The 23,940-nt window shown below is 40.9% G+C and overlaps 1 protein-coding gene across 4 annotated transcripts in view; it reads right to left on the minus strand.

The window, feature by feature from the left end:
* The window catches only part of NR6A1 (nuclear receptor subfamily 6 group A member 1), a 336,676-nt gene that overhangs the window by 73,036 nt on the left and 239,700 nt on the right, over positions 1–23,940 (minus strand). For all 4 annotated transcript variants that reach the window (XM_077283566.1, XM_077283567.1, XM_077283568.1 and 1 more), the window contains one exon: positions 4,665–4,895. In XM_077283566.1, coding sequence (XP_077139681.1) covers positions 4,665–4,895 — 231 coding nt within the window. The remainder of the gene's footprint in view (positions 1–4,664; positions 4,896–23,940) is intronic.

A 23,940-nucleotide genomic window follows, 5' to 3' on the forward strand; every position in this document is an offset into this window, starting at 1 on the left:
ACATACCACGATTCATGATGCACAAATACAGCAGAGAAATATAGCACAGCCATGTAGCATACAGCCCACGTAGTATATAACACAGCCCACGTAGTATATTGCCCAGCCACGTAGTATATAGCACAGACACGTAATATATTGCACAGCAACGTAGTATATAACACAGCCCATGCAGTATATAACACAGCCCACCCATGCAGTATATAACACAGGCCACGTAGTATAGAGCACAGCGATGTAGTATATTACCCAGCCACGTAATATATAAAACAGCCACATAGTATATAGCACAGAAACGTAGTATATAACACAGCCCATACAGTATCTAACACAGCCCACGTAGTATATAGCAATGGGGGCACCATATCCATGTTAAAAAAAGAATTCAAATAAAAAAGTTATATACTCACCTTCCGTCGGCCCCCGGATCTAGCCAAGGCCGTTACCGATGTTCCTCGCGACGCTCCATTCCCAGTAATGCCTAGCGGCAATAACCCGCGACACCGCCACGTGATCTCGGGGCATTGCCGCAATGCATTCAAATAGTTATACAGGTCCTTCTCAAAAAATTAGCATATAGTGTTAAATTTCATTATTTACCATAATGTAATGATTACAATTAAACTTTCATATATTATAGATTCATTATCCACCAACTGAAATTTGTCAGGTCTTTTATTGTTTTAATACTGATGATTTTGGCCTACAACTCCTGATAACCCAAAAAACCTGTCTCAATAAATTAGCATATCAAGAAAAGGTTCTCTAAACGACCTATTACCCTAATCTTCTGAATCAACTAATTAACTCTAAACACATGCAAAAGATACCCGAGGCTTTTAAAAACTCCCTGCCTGGTTCATTACTCAAAACCCCCATCATGGGTAAGACTAGCGACCTGACAGATGTCAAGAAGGCCATCATTGACACCCTCAAGCAAGAGGGTAAGACCCAGAAAGAAATTTCTCAACAAATAGGCTGTTCCCAGAGTGCTGTATCAAGGCACCTCAATGGTAAGTCTGTTGGAAGGAAACAATGTGGCAGAAAACGCTGTACAACGAGAAGAGGTGACCGGACCCTGAGGAAGAAGTGGACTGAGTCTGGTGTGGAAACATCCAGAGCCACCGTGCACAGGCGTGTGCAGGAAATGGGCTACAGGTGCCGCATTCCCCAGGTAAAGCCACTTTTGAACCATAAACAGCGGCAGAAGCGCCTGACCTGGGCTACAGAGAAGCAGCACTGGACTGTTGCTAAGTGGTCCCAAGTACTTTTTTCTGATGAAAGCAAATTTTGCATGTCATTCGGAAATCAAGGTGCCAGAGTCTGGAGGAAGACTGGGGAGAAGGAAATGCCAAAATGCCTGAAGTCCAGTGTCAAGTACCCACAGTCAGTGATGGTGTGGGGTGCCATGTCAGCTGCTGGTGTTGGTCCACTGTGTTTCATCAAGGGCAGGGTCAATGCAGCTAGCTATCAGGAGATTTTGGAGCACTTCATGCTTCCATCGGCTGAAATGCTTTATGGAGATGAAGATTTCATTTTTCAGCACGACCTGGCACCTGCTCACAGTGCCAAAACCACTGGTAAATGGTTTACTGACCATGGTATTACTGTGCTCAATTGGCCTGCCAACTCTCCTGACCTGAACCCCATAGAGAATCTGTGGGATATTGTGAAGAGAAAGTTGAGAGACGCAAGACCCAACACTCTGGATGAGCTTAAGGCCGCTATTGAAGCATCCTGGGCCTCCATAACATCTCAGCAGTGTCACAGGCTGATTGCCTCCATGCCACGCCGCATTGAAGCAGTCATTTCTGCAAAAGGATTCCCGACCAAGTATTGAGTGCATAACTGAACATTATTATTTGATGTTTTTTTTGTTTGTTATTAAAAAACACTTTTATTTGATTGGCCGGGTGAAATATGCTAATTTATTGAGACAGGTTTTTTGGGTTATCAGGAGTTGTAGGCCAAAATCATCAGTATTAAAACAATAAAAGACCTGACAAATTTCAGTTGGTGGATAATGAATCTATAATATATGAAAGTTTAATTGTAATCATTACATTATGGTAAATAATGAAATTTAACACTATATGCTAATTTTTTGAGAAGGACCTGTATACTCACCTTCTGGCAGCCCCCGGATCCAGCCCAGGCGTTTACCGATGCTCCGGTCCCAAGAATGCATTGCGGTCTCGCGAGATGATGACGTAGCAGTCTCACGAGACCGCTACATCATCATCTCGCGAGATCGCAATGCATGGACCGGAGCGTCGCAAAGAGCAGTGGGAAAGGCGACGGAAGGTGAGAATATAATGATTTTTTATTTTATTATTTTTAACATTAGATCTTTTTACTATTGATGCTGCATAGGCAGCATCAACAGTAAAAAGTTGGTCACACAGGGTTAATAGCAGCGTTAACGGAGTGCGTTACACTGCGGCATAGCGCTTACACAGGGTTAATGGCTGCGTTGACTGGAGGGGGCACTGAGAGTAGGAAGGGGCGAATTCGTGGCCGACGCGGGATTTCCGTGACAGACAGACAAACAGACGGAAGTGCCCCTTAGACGAATATATATATATATATATATATATATCTATATATATGTATATATATATATATATATATATATATATATATATATATATATATATATATATACACACACACACACACACACACACAGTATCACATATGGTAGATTATCGTCGCAGTAACACAATATTATATGCAATAAAGTTAAAATGTTATTTTACTTAACACTGTGCTAAAAAATGGTGGAATTTCTGTTTTGTTTTTTCTTTTTCAGTTAATTATTCCCCCGAAAAGTATAAAAGCCAATCAATGGGTTATATTGTCCCCAAAATGATACATACATGATGTAAAAAAAAAAAAAAAAAAAAAAAAAAAAGCAGTAGCGGTCACAGTCCATGGACAAGGTTGGTACTGGTCCCACCATATTTCTTCAGTCTTAAACAAGTGACAACATGAACGTTTTCATCATGACCAGGACCAGACCCAATAACTACTGTTCTATAATGAGTCCAAGGGGACGTATCTGCCAGATTGACGTGCACAGGTGGCAGGAAAAGGCGGACTCTCCCACCGCAGCAATAATTTATGTGATGTTTAATATTTTATTGAGCCAGAATCTGGATGCAAGAACAACCGGTAAATGAGAAGTTCTGATCAATGTGTCTTTTGTAAAGCGTGGCACAAAAGTGGTTAAATTGGACAAGAGGACAGTCATGATATTGGCTGATATTTACAATCTGGCACTCTTACGCCACACTGCAGTTACATGTACAGTCCACTAGGTGGAACATAGACACCATTAAATTCCTGGCATTGGGATGTGGACTAGACTTACACGTTGTCTTGGTCACATCCCTGACTCACAAGTCATGCTTTCATTCTCCATCATTTACTCTGTCCGATTACATAAACAGAAAATCTCATTATTGGGAGGTAATACAAAGTCCAGCATGGATGAAAATAAAAAAAAGGAGCAGTTGCTCATAGCAACCGATCAATACAATCTGTGAAGATATGAAATATGATTAATTACTATCGCAACTGCTCCATTTTATGCCCCGTATAGGAATGTAATATTGGCGCTTTCCTGGTCCCGTTTTATGGCGGAACGTCCTGCCTGGACATAGAATTGCGGCCATATTGCGCTTGCCTACGTCTGTGCTGGTTGTACACAAAAGTAGATGCACTAATAAATGTATTATAAATCTGTATAAAATGGTCTTATAGGTTAGTGTCTTCGTTGACCGTAGCGACCAATCACAGCACAGCTTTCATTGTTTAAGAGCGGAATTTAAAAAGAAAGCTGTGCTGTGATTGGTTGCTATGGGCAACAGATTTATTTTTTTCTTTCCGTTTTTATTAATCGGCACCTTTATTAATTCTATCGTAAGAAGCTTGTGCTTGCAGTTTAGCAAGGTTGCTTTCAGATGGACCTCCTGGGGTGCTACGGACCAGGACATACTTAAATATGATACGAGTCCGGTTCAGTAGAACCCTAGGTATTGGGGCCATAATTAAAATGGGAATGAAGAAAGTTACATCCCCATTCTTAAGACTGTAGGGGATCCCAGCATTCAAATACCAACCGACCAATCATTTATGCCTTATTAAAATAATTTACCAGATGAGAAAACCCCTTTAAAGGAATCTATCTCTGGAGATTTTAAATTAAATCTGAGCACCTCTTCTAAATGCCTCTGTTCCACTGATTCTGGGACAGTTTTTGTTTCTCTTCTGTACCCCTCTATTCCAAAGTTATGCCCCCTGTAATAAAGAAGCAAATTCTCCTTTCAAGAAACTGGGCGTGTACCACAGAACTTTTCTATGGGCGTGGCTGTGTTTTGATTGGCCAGTCTCAAAGGAAAAAAAAAAAAACACCCACAGAGAAGTTCCAGTTAGTTGAGGGAAAAATTTGCTTCTTAAGTACCGGGGTACATAGCTTTGGAACGGAGGGGCACAGAAGAAAAAGAAAAACTGTTCCAGAATCAGTGGATAAGCGCCAAATGGAGAAAGTACTCCACTTAAATTAAAAATTGCAGCGAGATTTCCCCTTTAAATGACTATATATTGCATATAAGTTTTATTCAATTGATTTATACAAATGTGAAGATGCGCCAATGTGTTACCTTTCCTGTTCATCCCCATTTGGAGGCACTTGAGTAGTCGACAATACTGGCAACGATTCCTCTGTTTGCGCGACATGACGCAGTTCTTGTCACGGCTACATCGGTATACTCGCTTATTGCAGATGCTGCGCTTAAAAAATCCTTTGCAGCCCTCGCAAGAAATGATGCCATAATGGAGGCCTGTGGCACGATCCCCACAGATAAGGCACGCTCTCTGATCAACGCGGTCATCTAAGAAAAAAGGAGGGGAAAAACAAATAAATATGATGTGAACCATATAACAAATGAGTAGTTTACTGTTGTACAAGGATGATTAAAAAAAATGGCTGCCCATGGTTTTGCCGATTACTGCAACACCATCCCATTCAGGTGAATAGGGCTAAGCTGCAATACCACACACAACCTGTGGGAAGGTGTGGCGCTATTTTTCAATACAAACTCCATGTTTTTCTAATCCTGTATAACTTCTTTGAAGGAATTTACTAGAAGCATTGCAATATAAAAAGGTCGTATGTCAAATCCTGGATGACAATGCTGCAGCTTTTCAGCCCTAGGGGTTTAGAGCAGAATTTGGTATTTATTAGTAGAGGTTTTTCTTTTTCCATTGCCAGCACATTCCTTCCAGTAGTGTTATGTGACCACATTACAAAAACTAAAATGTGAATACTTGCATTACTGGTAAAATATGGCACTCTGGACCTTGTGTCTAAAGTTCTTCCATTTGCTTCTCCTAGAAACTTCACAATTTTCCAATTGAATCTGAATTTCCCTACACTGTCAGCACTAGATTGGACAATATCAGACTCTGTAGGGTCACGCTCACAACTGGAAATGCCAAGTTGGAAATGTATTCTTACATTTCTAGGATTAAAGGAGTTGTATGAAGTTATGAAGTTATTCCCCATCTGTAGGATCGGAGAAAACTTCCCGATCGTTGAAGGACTGACTGCAGGAATCCCCACCGATCTCAAGAATCAGAGTTCTGAAGATCCCCATATGAATGGAGCAATGGTCGACCACATGCGCCTCTAAACCATTCATTTTCTTTGGGACTGCTGGAGGTATCTTGAGTGCAGCGTTTGGCTGGTCTTTGGCACTCCCTTGTTCTTGGGACCTGTAGGAGTGGTTGGATCCCCCCAGTAATTGGGAAGTCCTATCCTATGGATAGAGATAACTTCCAAACTTTATACAACTCCTATAATTATGTGAGAAAAGCACAATACAGATTTAATTAAATGTTTCATAATTGTTTTATTATGGGGAAACAAATGACTTCCTAAAAGACAGGTCAGAAGAGGTGACAGGTTTGCCTTTAAACGGGTTGTCCAGGACGAACATATTGATGACCTACTCATAGGGCACCACCAATCGGCTGAAATTCGCCCCAGCCCGGGAAAAAGTATCGTACAAGGCCGGTTACCCCAATCGTTCTAAAAGACAGAAGTAAAGTAGATTGTTTTGCCTCGCATTGATCATCTACAGCTAATCATTTGAAATAGACAATACACTACGAGAGATTTATACTAATCCCAATGAACAGGATTAATGAGCATAGGATACATTTACAAATAAATGAAGCATCTCTACTTTAATAAAGCTATCCTCCAGCCTATTATTTGCAGAGCAAAACCCAGCATACATCATTAGCAGAGATGAAGGCACAGATGCCTAGAGCCATACAGTCACATAGATCTCCTAACTTGGACCAATGGTCACGATGCCCCGTTTTGTAATCAACACACAAAATAAATCTTATTTAGTTCTATACAGTACAACTTCCACTGGCCCCATATCTGTCACAATGCGAGTAAGAGATCCTATGGGGTTCTTTTTTGTCTTCAAAGACATTCGACCTTAAACAGATGAGGTCTATGGTGAAGGCCCCACCATCTTTCTACTGGAGTACTGTCTGTATCTCAAAAATTTCCAATACCAATGGAAGATAAGTAAATAGAAGGCGCCAAGATGGCCGCCATGGTATTGAGGAGCATTAAAATTTAATAAATTGGTGTTCTCAATTTTGCAAGTTACCGTATCTCCTGAGCCAAGAACTATCATGTTTTTACACTTATATTATGACCTTACTGAATAGAATCCTAGGCTAGAAGGAAAACCTAGAAATTATCAAAACTAGGGTCATCACATAGAAAAAAAAACACATTTGAGATAAAGCTATGTATTCAAGACTGGACTGGAGAAAACTCTGAATTAATACTAAAAACCTGGGATAGTTGAGAACTTCCCGATTGCTGGGAGTCCGACCAATCCAGAGAACTGGGGCTCTGAAGAGCCTTGTGTGAATGGAGCAGTGGTCAACCATGCGTACTGCCGCTCTATCCATTCTTACTGGAGTGCCGAAATCCAGACTTGGCTATCTCTGGGGCACCCATTGAGAATTAATAAAGCAACAGTGCACATGTTTGACCGACCACTGTGCCATTTACATAAACCTCTTCAGATCTGGTTCTTGGGATCGGTTAAGTCACAGTGGCTTGACCCACAGCGATTGGGAAGTTATCCCCCCCTTCCCATGGATGAGGGATAACTTCCAAATTGAAGACTACCACTTCAAAACTTCAAGAAAACTGTTTTACTAAAGCTTTAACAAGTTTTATTGATCACCATTACCATGATGGACATCTTTGCACTATGCTCATGTTCTACTGGTATCGAAAATCTTTAAGATTTTGCACACCAGTCCACTGGCTTTATCTGGTAAGGTTGGCATCCCAGCTACTGAGGGATTGGACTATTGGTGGCATTGATCTTTCACTGGTGACAAGCAATTGGGTAAAGTTTTGCATATTATAGCACAACTTCTTGAGGTGGGCACCCAATTATACCCCCCCGCCTACTTGTGGGGTTGTAGACATTAACTTCTACGTTGCGCCTTTTGGGTTCTCTATTTTTCATGCCTTGATAACCACCTTCACACCACAGCTTTTTGTGCACATTGTGTAGTGACAGAGCTGCTAATCCGTGGAGGGGGTATGGTTGTATTACTCTGCACGAGGCAGCTTGTTCTCCAGTGATAATTTCATGATGATAAAACATTGATTGTATTGAAACCGCAAAACACAGCCTAGCAAGTGACATATTCCTGTAATCAGGCACTATCCCTTCATCAGTGTTCCCCAACTCCGGTCCTCAAGAGCCACCAACAGGTCATGTCTTCAGGATCTCCTTAGTATTGCACAGGTGATAATTGCATCACCTGCACAGGCAAGAATTCAATCACCTGTGCAATACTAAGGAAATCCTGAAAACATGACCTGTTGGTGGCTCTTGAGGACTGGAGTTGGGGAACACTGCCCTACATCATGCTGCTCTCAAGACTACACAGCAAATAACTGCAGACAGATTCCCTTTAAAAGGACAGGGGGTAATACTTTATTTAACCTGTGGGGGCACTGCAGGGACAGTGAACTTAAGCTTCCATGCTACAGCTGATTAATAAACTCACCCATGAATGGACAATAGTCCTCCCACTCTATGAAATATCTAATGATCTCCTTTTTCATCTGTACTGCTTTTCACAAAATTACTTATACGGTACCCATATGATCAGTCACTACTTTAATTGACAGATCTCTAGTTCTTGGCATTTTCAGAATCATTTTCTGCCCACTTTGTATTTAATAGTCCAGTGGGCGGTCCTATTTAGTGAAAGACAATCATACAGGGGAAAATAATCACTCGGTAAATAAATAAAAAAGTTATACTAAAACAATATATCAATCTTCTCAGCTCTTCTTGTTCTACTATTTATTTCCAGTGCACCAGTACTTCCGGGGGCTGATCATATCAGGAGTGTTTACATATATCTATGTACAGGAAACACTGTGACCGACTGGTACAGAGGGGGTGAGGATCCTGCCCTCATGGATTTACAATCTACAGGGTATTTGGGAAGGAGACAGTTGGTCAGGGAGTTGGAACAGCTCTGGTGGTGGTGAGGTGGCAGTGGGGTTATTGCAGGCCGTAGGGTTTCCAGGTTACATTGGAAGACTTAAATTGTTGGAGACAATCGTACATGTGGCACTGAATCCTAGACAATGGAGGATGCTCCAGAAAAATCTTGGAGGCAGCAGAGTGAGGTACAAGGGAGGGGAAAATAAGATGGTCTTGTGATGACTGGAGATTACATGTGGGAAGGAATCGGGTAATGTATAGAGGACACATTATTGGGTGGCCTTGTAAGTCATCGTTAGCAATTTAAACTGGATTGGAAGCCAATGAAGGGATTGGCAGAGGGCGGAAGATAGCAAGGCTGTCTATCTAGGCTGCAGAAGATCGATCTTCCTACAGATAGTTCATCCATCAAGCCACCACTTCTAGAGATGGAGCCGAAGGTCATAAAGAAAAAAAAAAAGAGAAAAAACTGGAGAGGTAGGAGAGTGTTGGTTGGCAGACCACAGAGGAGGATATTATAGTAGTCGCGGTGGGAGATGATGAGGTCATGTACTACCATTTTTGTTGATTCATATTTTAGGCAAAGGCGATTCTCGAAATATTTTTGAGCTGAAAACGGCAGAAGGTGGTGAGGACTTGGAAGTGAGGTTTGAAGGACAGAGCAGAGTCAAGGCTTACACCGAGGTGGTGGACTTGTGATTCAGGGGGAAAGTGTGATGTAATTTACTGTGATGGAAAGACCTCCTAAACACATGGTAAAAATGGGCTGACACACAACTGTTGCCCCATCACATCAGACTACACACTCTAATGTTGTTGCCAGTGCTGATCATCGACTGAAAAAAATCCATCACACACAACCAGTGGTTTCAATTATTACAAACGCTCGCCGGTCGTCAGTAGAATTGCACGATCCTCCATTTCACCAAACGTTCGTTCATTATGGAAGAAATCGGCCAATTCTTGCAAATATATGGACTCCATAACACGTCTGATTGAACTTCGGCAAGTTCATCATCCGCCCATCCGATACATCTGGTGGTCTATATGAACCCATGGCACCAGATCAGGACATCACAAATTTGTATGGAATTACAATAGAATGATCCACATGTTCCCATTCCTCTTATGACCGATTTTAGGATCATGTACATGCTTATTTGAACAAGGACTCAATTTAAATCCTGATTTCATCCCAAACAAGAGGATTTTTCCCAGATAAACCCTACTGTGAGATAAGGCGCTGAGATACATTAAGGAGTTATTTTAAGTGACTTGCAATGTGAAGCATGATTTAAGATTAAACGCAGATCCAAGATAATGAGGATACATCTAGGTTAACGAACTAGAATGCTCCAGTCATCATTCTGGCAGTTTCCTCTCTTCGTCTGACATCTCCGTCCCTGAAAATGACGGCACGCCAAGTAGGATTGTGCTCACGGAGTCGGCAGCCCAATTCTGTCGCAGTGGGAAAGTTACCATCAGACGATACCAAATCTCACATGACAGCTCTTCTAGCTCGCGGACATTCAATTTACATTTTCTGTACTATCTGACAAACGATAAAAGCCGGCATGAAGCGACTTTAACCCCTTTCTCTCTAGCTGGAGACATCTTTGGAAACTAAAGAGTTTCTCCAAAAAATATTCATCAGGGCTTCGTTTCAGTGATCGCTTTGAAGAATGCTACGGTCGGCTTCTTCCAAGCCCAAAATGGCTGATAAGTTACCTATAGCTCATTCTACAGTGTAACAAATGTGATCTCTAATTCTCAATGGCCGATGCTCTTAACACCTACATGATCAAGCAATTTTCCATTTTTGACCTGTTATTTCTCCCACCCTTCTTCCAAGAGCCATAACTGTACCTTTTCCTCCACATACCTGTATAAGGGCTCGATCTTTGCAGGAAGACTTTTTGTTTTGAATGACCTCAATCATTGTACCATATAATGTCCAGAAAAATGGGAAAATTATTCCAATGGTGAAATGTGGAATTTTTTTTAATTTTTTCTAAGGCATTCATTGAGCAGTAATAGGATTCTCCAGGGCAGGATGATTAAGACAATCCCAAACATCGAAGCTATATATAATAAATATATATATATATATATATATATATATATATATATATATATATATATATATATATATATATATATATATATATATATATATATATATATATATATATATATGTCTATCCGCTATTTCATCCTTCTTCACCGCTAGATTTCTAAAACTTAACATGGACAAAACAGAATTCATTATCTTTCCCTCATCGAACCTATCCATTACAGTAAACGGCTGCCCACTCTCCCCAGTCCCACAAGCTCGCTGTCTCGGGGTAATCCTCGACACTGATCGCTCCTTCAAACCGCATATCCAAGCCCTTTCCACTTCCTGCCGCCTTTAACTCAAAAATATTTCACGGATCCGTACATTCCTAAACCAAGAATCGGCAAAAACCCTAGTCCATGCCCTCATCATCTCCCGCCTTGACTACTGTAACCTCCTGCTCTGTGGCCTCCCCTCTAACACTCTTGCACCCCTCCAATCTATTCTAAACTCAGCTGCCCGACTAATCCACCTGTCCCCCCGCTATTCTCCAGCCTCTCCTCTCTGTCAATCCCTTCACTGGCTCACCATTACCCAGAGACTACTCCAGTACAAAAGCCTAACCATGACATACAAAGTAACCCACAACCTGTCTCCTCAATACATCTGTGACCTCGTCTCCCGGTACTTTCCTGCACGCAACCTCCGATCCTCACAAGATCTCCTTCTCTACTCCCCTCTTATCTCCTCTTCCCACAATCGCATACTATATTTCTCCCGCGAATCACCCCTACTCTGGAACTCTCTACCACAACATATCAGACTCTTGCCTACCTTCGAAACCTTCAAAAAGAACCTGAAGCCCTACCTCTTCCGGCAAGCCTACAACCTGCAGTAACCACCGATCCACCAAACCACTGCACGACCAGCTCTACCCTCATCTACTGTATCCTCACCTATCCCTTGTGGGCAGGGTCCTCTCTCCTCCAGTACCAGTTGTGACTTGTATTGTTCAAGAATATTGTACCTGTTTTTATTATGTATACCTCTCCTCACATGTAAAGCGCCATAGAATAAGTGGCGCTATAATAATAATAATAATAATAATAATAATATATATATATATATATATATATATATATATATATACTTACTAGCTGAAGAGCCCGGCGTTGCCTGGGCATAGTAAATATCTGTGGTTAGTTATAGCACCTCACTTCGCTTATTTTCCCATCACGCCTCTCATTTTCCCCATCACATCTTTCATTTTCCCCCTCACACCTCTCATTTTCACCCTCACTCCTCTTATTTTCCCCCTCACTCCTCTCATTTCGACCTCACATCTGTCATTTTCCGATCACTCCACTATTTTCCCTCACTCCTCTCATTTTGCACTCACACCTTTTCATTCAGACTAGCATCCCCCATAATCCGAACCTCACACCTCCGTCTCCAAGACTTCTCTCGTGCTGCGCCAGCTCTCTGGAATGCACTTCCCCAGACGATCAGACTGATACCTAGCCCCGACCTATTCAAGCGAGCTTTAAAAACCCATCTATTTAAACAAGCCTACCACACCAACTACTCAGTAAACTAACTTTGCCCTGTTCCCTCCTTCCAAATATTACTCTGAATCTGCACCCTACTATTCATCTGTCTCCACACCCTCCATGCACACGATAACTGCACTTGATACTTGACTATTGCACTTAAACACACGGGCTGATGACCGGATCATGCAGCTTTGTATGAAAATCCCTATGTATTATAATTGCCAGACCTGAAATAAGAAGCACTTTTCACCTATTGTGTCCCCCCTTTTCCTTGTAGATTGTAAGCTTGCGAGCAGGGACCTCACTCCTAATGTCACTGTTTAAATTGTCTTAACCTGTATTGAATTTACTGTTTGTACATGTCCCCGCTTAATTGTAAAGTGCTGCGGAATATGTTGGAGCTATATAAATAAAAATTATTATTATTATTATTATTTTCACCTCACACCTCTCATTTTCACCTCAGTATATACGTTTGTCATCTCCCTTATATATAGTATACACCTGTATGTCATCTCCTGTATATAGTATATACATGTATGTCATCTCCCCTGTATATAGTATATACCTGCTGTGTCATCTCCCCTGTATATAGTATGTACCTGTATGTCATCTCCTCCTATATATATTATATACCTGTATGTAATCTCCTCCTGTATATAGTATATACCTGTGTGTCATCTCACCTATATATAGTATATATCTGTGTGTCATCTCCTCCTGTATATAGTATATACCTGTATGTCATCTCCTCCTATGCATAGCATATACCTGTATGTCATCTCCTCCTGTATATACTATATACCTGTAGGTAATCTGCTCCTGTATATAGTATATACCTGTATGTCATGTCCCCTGTATGTAGTATATACCAGTGTGTCATCTCCCCTGTATATAGTATATATTTGTGTGTCATCTCCTCCTGTATATAGTATATACCTGTGTGTCATCTCTCCTGTATATAGTATATACCTGTGTGTCATCTCACCTGTAAATAGTATATACCTGTGTCATCTCCTCCTGTATATAGTATATATCTGTGTGTCATCTCCTCCTGTATATAGTATATACCTGTGTGTCATCTCCCCTGTAAATAGTATATATCTGTATGTCATCTCCTCCTGTATTAGACCTCGTTCACATGTTATTTGATCAGTATTTTTACCTCAGTATTTGTAAGCTAAATTGGCAGCCTGATAAATCCCCAGCCAACAGTAAGCCCACCCCCTGGCAGTATATATTAGCTCACACATACACATAATAGACAGGTCATGTGACTGACAGCTGCCGGATTCCTATATGGTACATTTGTTGCTCTTGTAGTTTGTCTGCTTATTAATCAGATTTTTATTTTTGAAGGATAATACCAGACTTGTGTGTGTTTTAGGGCGAGTTTCGTGTGTCAAGTTGTGTGTGTTGAGTTGCGTGTGGCGACATGCATGTAGCGACTTTTGTGAGATGAGTTTTGTGTGGCGACATGCGTGTAGCAACTTTTTGTGTGTCGAGTTGCATGTGACAGGTTAGTGTAGCAAGTTGTGTGCAGCAAGTTTTGCGCATGGCGAGTTTTGCGCGTGGCGAGTTTTATGTGTGGTGCCTTTTGAGTCTGTGCAAGTTTTGTGTGAGGCAACTTTTGCATGTGTTGCAACTTTTGTGCATGTGGCAATTTTTCCGCGTGTGCAAGTTTTGCGTGTGGCGAGTTTTCCATGAGGTGAGTTTTGCACGTGTGGCGAGTTTTGCATGTGGAGAGTTTTGCACGTGGCGAGTTTTGAGTGGCGACTTTTGTGTTTCGACTTTTATGTGGCGAGATTGGTGTATGTGTGGTGAAATGTGCGCTGAGGGTGGTATATGTGTTTGAGCACGTGGTAGTGTGTGGCGCATTTTGTGTGTGTTCATATCCCCGTGGTGGTGTGGTGATTATCCCATGTCGGGGCCCCACCTTAGCAACTGTACAGTATATGCTCTTTGGCGCCATCGCTCTCATTCTTTAAGTCCCCCTTGTTCACATCTGGCAGCTGTTAATTTGCCTCCAACACTTTTCCTTTCATTTTTTCCCCATTATGTAGATAGGGGCAAAATTGTTTGGTGAATTGGAAAGCGCGGGGTTAAAATTTCACCTCACAACATAGCCTATGACGCTCTCGGGGTCCAGACGTGTGACTGTGCAAAATTTTGTGCCTGCAGCTGCGACGCCTCCGACACTTTTCCTTTCACTTTTTCCCCATTATGTAGATAGGGGCAAAATTGTTTGGTGAATTGGAAAGCGCGGGGTTAAAATTTCGCCTCACAACATAGCCTATGACGCTCTCGGGGTCCAGACGTGTGACTGTGCAAAATTTTGTGGCTGTAGCTGCGACGGTTCAGATGCCAATCCCGGACATACACACATTCAGATAGATATATAGATATATACCGTATATATATATATATATACACACACACACACATACGCAGTATATTAGTAGTTTAAAAAAATCATAACTTTGTGGGGAAGAAAGAAGGTTTATATCACCATTTTCCGAGACCTTTTTTCTATTTTTCTGTGAATGGAGCTGTGTGTTTGTGTGCCAAACCTGACATTTTTATTGATGCTATTTTGGGGTACATATGAGATTTATATAGCATTTTATTGCTTTTTTTTTTCTTTAGGAGGAGGGGAACGGACTGTGGTGACTAAAAACTGCAATTCTGGAATTTAATCTCTTTCTTTTTGGTATTTTATGTATTGTTTAAATCATTTTATCTATTGGTGGACTGAACTTTTACAAACATGAGCATACCAAATACATAAAAAAAAAATTTTTAATTGGGAAACGGAGGGTAATTTTATATATATTCATATTTTTTGTAATTTCTGCTTTATTAGTCCCATGAGGGACTCTAACCTGAGATCACTTGATTGCTTGTTCTCCATACTGCAATAGTGCAGTATTCTAATATGTAGTGAAAGTGATGATCTCATATTAATCCCAGCTACGTGCTGGTCGTCATAAGCAGAACAAGATGACATTAATGGTTAAAGATGTTGACCGGGACTTGAACATTGATGGCTTATTCTTGGTCATTATTAATTAGTGGGGGTGCGACACCCGCCACCTCCTCCGATCAGCTGTTCTTTGTTCCGGCAGAAGTGATCAGTTACTTCGCTGCACAGCTTCGTCAACTAATAAGTGGCGGCTGGGCAAAATCCTGGACATCCCCTTTAAAGTGAACCTGTCAGCTGTTTTTTTCAGACATAAAACTAACGTCATCTATGTGAAGTCCCTGTAACACTGCTGACGTCCATACCTTGGTTTTATAAGTCTGTGTCTTTGTTTTATAGAAATTCATCAGCAAATTTTTATGGAAATGAACTCCAAGTGCAAAGGGCTTGTGGCCTGCACTTACAACTTCCTGACTCCTCCCCCTCTTTCACCGCCCACAGCCGGCCTCTTGTTAGTGACTGACAGGCCACTCTTCTCTGTGACCTGGCTCCCTGCTTGAAATCTTGAGAAAGCGCCATCATTCCCGAGGTTGAGTGCCAACACTGGAAATAAATGCGCTTGTACAGAATCTCAGGAGGGAGAGTAAGTTACTGAGAAGAGTGAATGGTCAGTCACCTACATGAGGCCGGCATCGGGCGAGGAAAGAGTGATAGCGGCCGGAGAGCTGCAAGTGCAGGACCAAACCCACTGTACTTGTGGCTCATTTGCCGATGGCTTTCTATAAAATATGGACTGTATGGACAACATTAAACAGACTTTACAGACAGGACATTACTTTCAAGTCTAAAAACCTGAGGACAGGTTCCTTGTAATGCACTAACAGCACGAATCAGGCACTGGTTGCGTTACTGCTATCACGTCAGGGGATTGTGTGTCTCGGGTGACTAGTAAAAGGTGGCTACCCAAAGACTGATAGGCCACAGATAGGGAGAGACCTAGGTCAAACCGATGGTTCATAAAATGGCCTGACAATAGGGGTTTGATGCCAATGGAAGGATGGTTTACATGTAATTTGCACTTTATGGTCTATTCGGTCCTAGTTATGTTTTCTCTAGTTTTTCACATTGTATCTGCACGGAATTCGTAAACGGGTAAAGTTTTGGCCAATTCAGAGAAATTGCACATGCAGTAATCTATATTGTTCACTATTATTGACATTCTGGTAGGGCTAATATATTACTTTAGCAACATGATACATTCCCAGTTTGATGACAAACTCAACTACTGTACATCAATCATATCTTGTTATGAGCCATGTATCAACTACTGTACATCAATCATACCTTATGAGCTATGTAGTGCTGTAATGTATGATATAAATGGCACTGGCAATAACCATGTGGTAAGCAGCTAAACTACCCCTTTACTCCATAATGACCCTTCAGAACCACTCGTGTGGACACTCAGAATCTATCAGCCTCGGAACAAACTGATTATGTATTGATTTACAATCATGAATATGTATTCAGCCATGCTGTGGAAATGGTGGGCGTAGTGCCTCTTCATACAGCTGGTGATCTTTGGCCACGTAAACATGACAGCGATCAGCACGTTGATTTGCTGCTGACGAATTGCAAACTGTATGTGGACTGAAAGATCGGAATAATATTCATCCCCTGCAGTTTGCATCAGCTGTAGAAGGTCCTTTGAATGAGTGCCAATCGGACAACGTATGCCCATGTGTATAGCCATGCAATCGCTAATTATCATCATATATTAAGGCCCCATATAAGTTAGACAAAAGTCATCCAAATCTGACGTTATCGGCCAAAAATCTATTATGTGTGGGGGTCTGCCGACTCTCCCTCAACAGGTGACGTCGATGGAGAATAATTCATTCCAACAAATGATCCTTTTATTTGGGGTTCTCAAACATATAAGTGGTTGGCCAACTCAATCTTTCATGTGTGTGTGGTGCAGTCGGAGGGAGATCGCTGGTGGCCACACGATCGTTCAGTGATCGGATAACCGCTCCATAAGTAAAGTGATCCATCAGTGTTTTACAATATGATTTTGGTAATTAGGAGCAGAGGAGCCTACTACATTAGTCGGTAAACGGCATAAGACCACTGCACCAAACAAAACAGACACCAACAAGTAGCACCAAAGCGGTGGACGATAAACAAGTGGTGGACTCACAACTTGTGCAACCGGGCCCAAGAGGTAAGGGAGCCACATCTACCACCATATCAGGTGGAATTGTGCATTATAAAGAGATATTCATCTACAAAGGGTCCATATACTGTTCTTCGTCTGTGTCCGCTCCTGAAATAAGAATTCTCAGCCTTAACACTTTTGGTACCAACCCTTTTTAATAGACCCTGAAGTCTGAAACAAAAATGATAAAGTTCTTAACTAATGGAATCCAGAATCTCCCTAATTGTATGGAAATAGAACAATCCCTTCTAATGCATATCATCCATGGAAGGCCCTCCAAAACACAAACTAAAAGTTAGCTGAACCCACTGGTATCTGCCGACAATCTAATGTCTAGGGGGGACTCCTAACTCTCCCTCAATTGAGGATATCGGGGAACAGCAGGATACAGTTTGTTGAATTTCCACCAGCAGATCCTTTTGTTCACCAGGAGATGAGCCGCTGACGAGCGTTCCTGTGTAGAGAGATAGTCAGTTTAACGATTGTTCAGCCATCAGCCATCTAATGTGTATGAGGGAAGGGAACTGTAGAAAAATTAGGACATCTTTGTTAGATCTTTCCTCACCATTGGGCCACATTTTGATTTTACTTGAAAAAGAGGGAAGGAAGCTGTGGGTTTTTAGGAATTCCTTTCAAGCAGAAGAAAATGTCACAAACCTGTCACTGTGAGCTATTTATATGAAGGGAGGAGCAGGCTGTGGACAATGGTGGAGGATCAATAGCCTGACATTCCAGGGGCAGATCTATTCAATATTACTGTACAGATGAGGACAACCCTAGAACCATAAAGCATGAATGACAACTTGGGGTCACTCCAAGACAGTGGAGCTTCCTGAACTCTGGACACATTTCTGAATATAATGGGAAGAATACTTTTACTCATCTAGGCTCTACATATATGTAAAAAAGCAAATATATATGTTATATGTTATAAATAAATATATATTCGCCCTTGGAGATACCAAGCGGTAGATATTGGAAACATGGCATGGATAGCACCATCTATTGGACTGATTAAGCTGGAGGGGTTAGAATAGCCTTACAGTAATGTGAGTGGATGGGTTACGTTAGTCCTTTCACTATGACACCTAAAATATAACTCCCAGAAAGATCAGATCAATGCAAAACCCCAAAATTCATCACTGACCAATGCCTACAAAACATCTTAGAACAGTGTTTTGAGCAGCGGAAGCTCATACACACAGATAGCAGATGTCTTTGGAAACCATAAACAAATGCTTCTACAGGGAAATCTAAAGTATTACTATAGTAAAAATTACAAAAACATATTGAACTGTAATCATTTAATTTTCCCAAAGCTCCTAAAAAAACCATGCCTATTTTAAGGGTTGTCCACCTTTAGGGACAGTAGGTTTGTTTTTTACTTATATCCATAACTGTATAATTGGTGCTAAAAATCAGTTTTGCAATTGGGTTCTCTTTACAATGTTGCACCGTTTGCCTTCCATAGCATCTGTGTAGCACTGTCTGTTGCTGGCTGCAGAATGAGCTAACTGAGAATCCTTCAGTCAACTTACAATAACCTGACCATGGAGTTTATAACTTATCTGTCTTTTTCTCAGCTACTCACAGCTGATTTATAACCACAGACCACTTCAAAGTTGTATCTACTGAGATATACAGAGCTTGTTGAAGCCAAACAGTAACATTTTTACTGAAATTTAATAGCAAAAATTATTTTAAGCCCAAAATAGATGATTTTAACTAAAACAAATAAATACATACATTGTCCCCAGAGGTGAATAACCCCCTTAAGTACAGCTACACCCAAAATCTCCAACAAACCCCCCAGTCCTAAACTTCACAGAACCTGGAAAGCTTTGATACTTATTGATCAGAATCTATGAAGGATTGCTCGTCCCTGTAATGACAGTTATATTGGTTCTTATCCAGTTTCCAATTAATCAGATAACAAAAAATAATAAATTGAATAGAATTTTAAGCAATTTGACAGACCGGCCTTGTATCTAGTGGTGACCTTTTTAATTTTATTTTTTGCATCACTACTAGATCACAGGGGGTCGGACTCTCGGCACCCCCATTGATCAGTTAATTGAAGGTGCCACAAACCACAGAAAGTGGCACAGCGCCGTACATTGTGTAATGGACATAAATGGTACTACAAGTAAATGGGAGAGTGACTGCAGTACCACTCCTGGCCACTGCATGACTTACGGCGCTGTGTAACTTCCAATGCTTGGCAGCACTTTTAAGCAGCTTTCCCAAGAAAAGGTCATCATCATCAATGTTAAAGTACTGGAAACCCCATTTAAGTATTATTTTTTTTTTTAAAGTAGATCCTAATGAAAAAAATTCCATGTTTGATGTTGACCCCTATCTTGATGGAGCCAGATATATTGACATGAAAGTCGCTCTGCTGAAAATACTGCTGTAGAGTGAATATTTTTTGTGACGTTGTCCATGGGCATCATGTACTGTATAAATGAAGGCTACATCAGTATCTGGAGAATTAGGTTGCAGCCTCCTGAAGATGCCCGTTTGGTTAGTTGATGTCAATTATAAGCGCGTTATTTACGGCCTCTCGGGGAGGTTGTTTGGGGCTGGCAGTTGTCAGGAGAGGAATGCTCTGGTTGCAGATCACTGGGACAACTCTGATAATCTGTTTGAACATCTGAGTGAGGACAATCCTCAATTCCTTCTTCTTTGCTTTGTATCCCTGAATTTTCTAAGCTTTATCAAGATAAAATATAGGTTCGGGATTAACCTTCCCCTGGCATATCAGGTTATCGGCTCTGTCCCTGTCTCTTGTTTCAGTCACATTTACCAAACCCTTCCTTAATGTACAAAAGAGACTAAATCAGAAAAGAAATTCATTAATTGTTACCTAAAAGATTGAAGAATTTGCCAAATCTGAAAACTTTCTAAAAGGAGGAGTTAATTAGGGGTAAATATTATATACATTTTTCTTTGCAAATTCTAATTTTTGGACTAACAAATATCAGAAAAATGTTATGCAATAACTTTGTACTCATTTTGTCTGAAAATGTTCTTCTAAATTTCCCAAAAAAAGCAAAGTAATCTGAGTCAGCAACATCTAGGGCCATCAAGTATCTATTCAGTTACATGGGGGAAGAAAAGCAGAAGAAAAAAATCCATGGAGAACAAATAATTTTTGGACTAACAGAGATTAGAAAAATGATATGCATTAACTTGGTACTCATCATTTTATCAAAAATTTACTTCTAAGGGTACGTGTCCACGTTCAGGATTGCATCAGGATTTGGTCAGGATTTTATGCAGGTAAAATCCTGACCAAATCTGCACCTGAGGTCACTGGCAGGTCACCTGCGTTGTCCTTGCGTTGTTTCTGCAATGTAAGGACATGCTGCGTTCTTAAAAAATGCGCCGCATGTCCGTTTTCGCGGGTCTGCCGCATGCGTCTTTTAATGCATAGTGGAGACGGGATTTCATGAAATCCCCTCCACTATGCTGTAACATCTGGACGCTGCGTGTTTGATGCTGTGGCTCTATGCAGCGTCAAACACGCAGCGTTTCCTGAACATGGAAACATACCCTAAATCTCCTAGAAAACGCAAAGTTATCAGCTTCACCAACATACAGGGTCATCAAGTATCTGATCTCTTTACCTACATGGGCAAAAAAAAAGCAAAAGAAAAAAATCCATGGAGAACCAATAATTTTTGGACTAACAAAGATCAGAAAAATGTTATGTAATAACCTGATACTCATTTTATCTGAAAATTTACTTCTAAATCTCTTAGAAAATGCAGTTATCTGAGTCACCAACATCTAGGGTCATCAAGTATCCAATCTTTTTAGCTACATGGGCAAAAAAAAAAAAGCAAAAGAAAAAAAATCCATGGACAGCCAATAATTTTTGGACTAACAAAGATCAGAAAAAAATTATGTAATAACTTGGTTCTCATCATTTTTCAAAAATGTACTTCTAGATCTCCCAGAAAATTGAACGTTATCTGAGTCAACAACATCTAGGGTCATCAAGTATCTGATCTCTTCAGCTACATGGGCAAAAAAAAGCAAAAGAAAAAAAATCCATGGAGAAACAATATATCCCTCAAGCTTTGATGCACCATATACCTTAATGTGCCAGAGTTATGCAATGTATGTTGGAAATGCACCGTATTAGCTGATCTGTGTGCGGGGTCACTGTCTGAACACAACTCTATGATGTCAGAGTTGACATACCTACAAAACTTGATCGACGACTCTTGCAGACTGTGCCACACAGAGAATACATTACCCTTGTATGGTCAGGTGCTAAAAAGCAGCAGTAGGTCTTAGCGAAACTCAACGTAAGGCCCCCTTACACATAAGACTAACGTCAGCTGAACTCATCACCAGGTTCAGCCGACATCTTCTATATGGACCTTGGAGGCCTCCTGACTCTCCCTCAACAGACTAGAGGACTTGGCGTGTCCGATTTCAGATTGCAGATTTGTTTGTTCTTGGTGATTTAAGAAGCCACCAAGGAAGTCGTAGAGATTACAGAAGCACGTAAAAGAGAAGTCCCTCCTGTATATGGAGGAGTCGGGAGAGACATCTGCCGGCTGAAATCTTGGTCGAACTGTAATTTTGCCAAAAGCCTTCTACTGTTTATGGGGCCCCTGAAGCTCTGCTCACACGTCAGGTGGAAATTTCAAATTTTTTTTCAATCCGTTTTGGGACCAGAAAAACAGAAATAAAGTTCCAGTAAAAGATCCATTCATTTAGTAGCTTCCTAATGTCTTCAGTTTGCATCTCTTCCAGCTGCTATCCATTTTTTTTTTTTTTAGCTGGAGCAAAAAAATAAAAACAGTCTACAAAACTTTTTTTTTTATTTTATGCAAACATTGGATAACTGGATCCATTTTATTTTAAACATTACAGTCTATGGAAAACATTATTCATTTTATTAAAACTAATCATAATGGATGGGGACCTGCTTTGTTCATTAATGGATCCATTTATTTTTTAGCACTGTGCATGTCCAGAACACGTGAAGAGTTCTGAGTAATCTCTAACAAAAAAATGGAGAACAAAGTGCCTGTTTTTAAAGATGGATCCATTCTGGAAACTTTAGTGTATTGCATCCGTTTTTGCTGCGTTCTTAACGGATCCGGTGTTTTTTTTGGGGGGGGGTTTAATACTAAATTTGGTACAAAGGGATGAAAACTGGTTATATCAACAGAGCCTAAAAGCAAACTTCATCTCACAGTATTGTGTTGCAGAGTCTTATCCTGAAACAGTCAGCAGCTTTGCACATCAAAGACACTTCTGATACAAGAGATTGCACATTGTTTCAGGGTAATTAATTCTTTGTGAAGCCAAAAATGTTCATCGCACACAAACTGAAGACCAGGTATTCACAGACCTTTTGAAGCCAGTTGGGTCATGCAAATAGACCATTATATATTTAGTCATTTATTTTATGGCTCATATTGGCCATAGTGATATAGGGAATGTAGATTGTGAGCCCCAATGGGGACAGCGATAGTGCGGGGTGAAATTAATGGCAATATATCAGTAAAATAAATACTGAAGTACACCAACACAAACACGGAGAGAAGATACAAACTTTTTGCCGGTGTTGTCTTTGGTGGGATTTGAACCCAGGACCCCAGGGTTTATTTCTTGGCAGATCCCTTTATTCACACAATGTAATGTATTTGGTAAGCAGAAGACCTTTCTGCTGTTACAATGATGGTATCAAATACTTCTGAGACATCTTGGAATGCTTTGACCAAGTCGGTCATGGAGAGGCGTTGAGGGAATGCAACAGCCGATCACCTCTCCCTACTCCACAGAAATAAGATATACGGCATAGTAATACAAGATTTTCAATATGATAACGGCTGGTTGGTAATGAATATCTAAGCTTAAGGCCAAATGTAAGACAGAGTAAACATGCTGGCAATCACAGTACATGTTCTGCCGATATCGCTATTCTATGGGCACAGAACGATCGTTTAAACAATCTTTCTGTGCCCATAGAATTTCACCTAAACAATATAGTAAATGAGTGCAGATCAACTTGTAGATCGTTTAATGGCGATTGATTAACAGCCTGAACCGACCAGTCTAAATCTGGAATGAGTAGTCGATATTGTTGAAGACTCAAGGCTTCCCATACACATTATAGTAAAAGCCCCCCAACACACACATTTAGACTAAAAGTCAGCCAAACCTACATCATCGGGATTGGATGACAGCCTAATATACATCTTGAGCCTCCAGACAAATGATGTTGGGGGAGAAAAAGATGAGCACGTTGGAAATCCAATGGTCAATCCTTGTGTTCTCCCTGGCGACGAGCCGTCAGAAGAGTCTGGCAGTGGCCATCTCATAGAAAACACAAGAGCTTGGCCGAGCCGAGAATTCCTGTGTTTAGGGGATTGGAGAGTGATAGGTATTGGACACACATGATCGTTTGGCCAACATCTAATGTGTATATGAGCCTTAAAGTCAACCAAATGTGTGGATTTTGGTGGGATCATATGTAAGGTTGGCCTCCTAACTCTTCCCTCTTGGTGGAGAGGAGGATCGGCTTGTAGTATTTTAATAACCGATCCTATTGTTCTCCCTGAAGATGAGCCACAATCAGAGATGTCTGAAAG

Source organism: Ranitomeya variabilis, chromosome 2 (assembly GCF_051348905.1).
Source record: "Ranitomeya variabilis isolate aRanVar5 chromosome 2, aRanVar5.hap1, whole genome shotgun sequence".
NCBI classification, from domain to species: Eukaryota; Metazoa; Chordata; class Amphibia; order Anura; family Dendrobatidae; genus Ranitomeya; species Ranitomeya variabilis.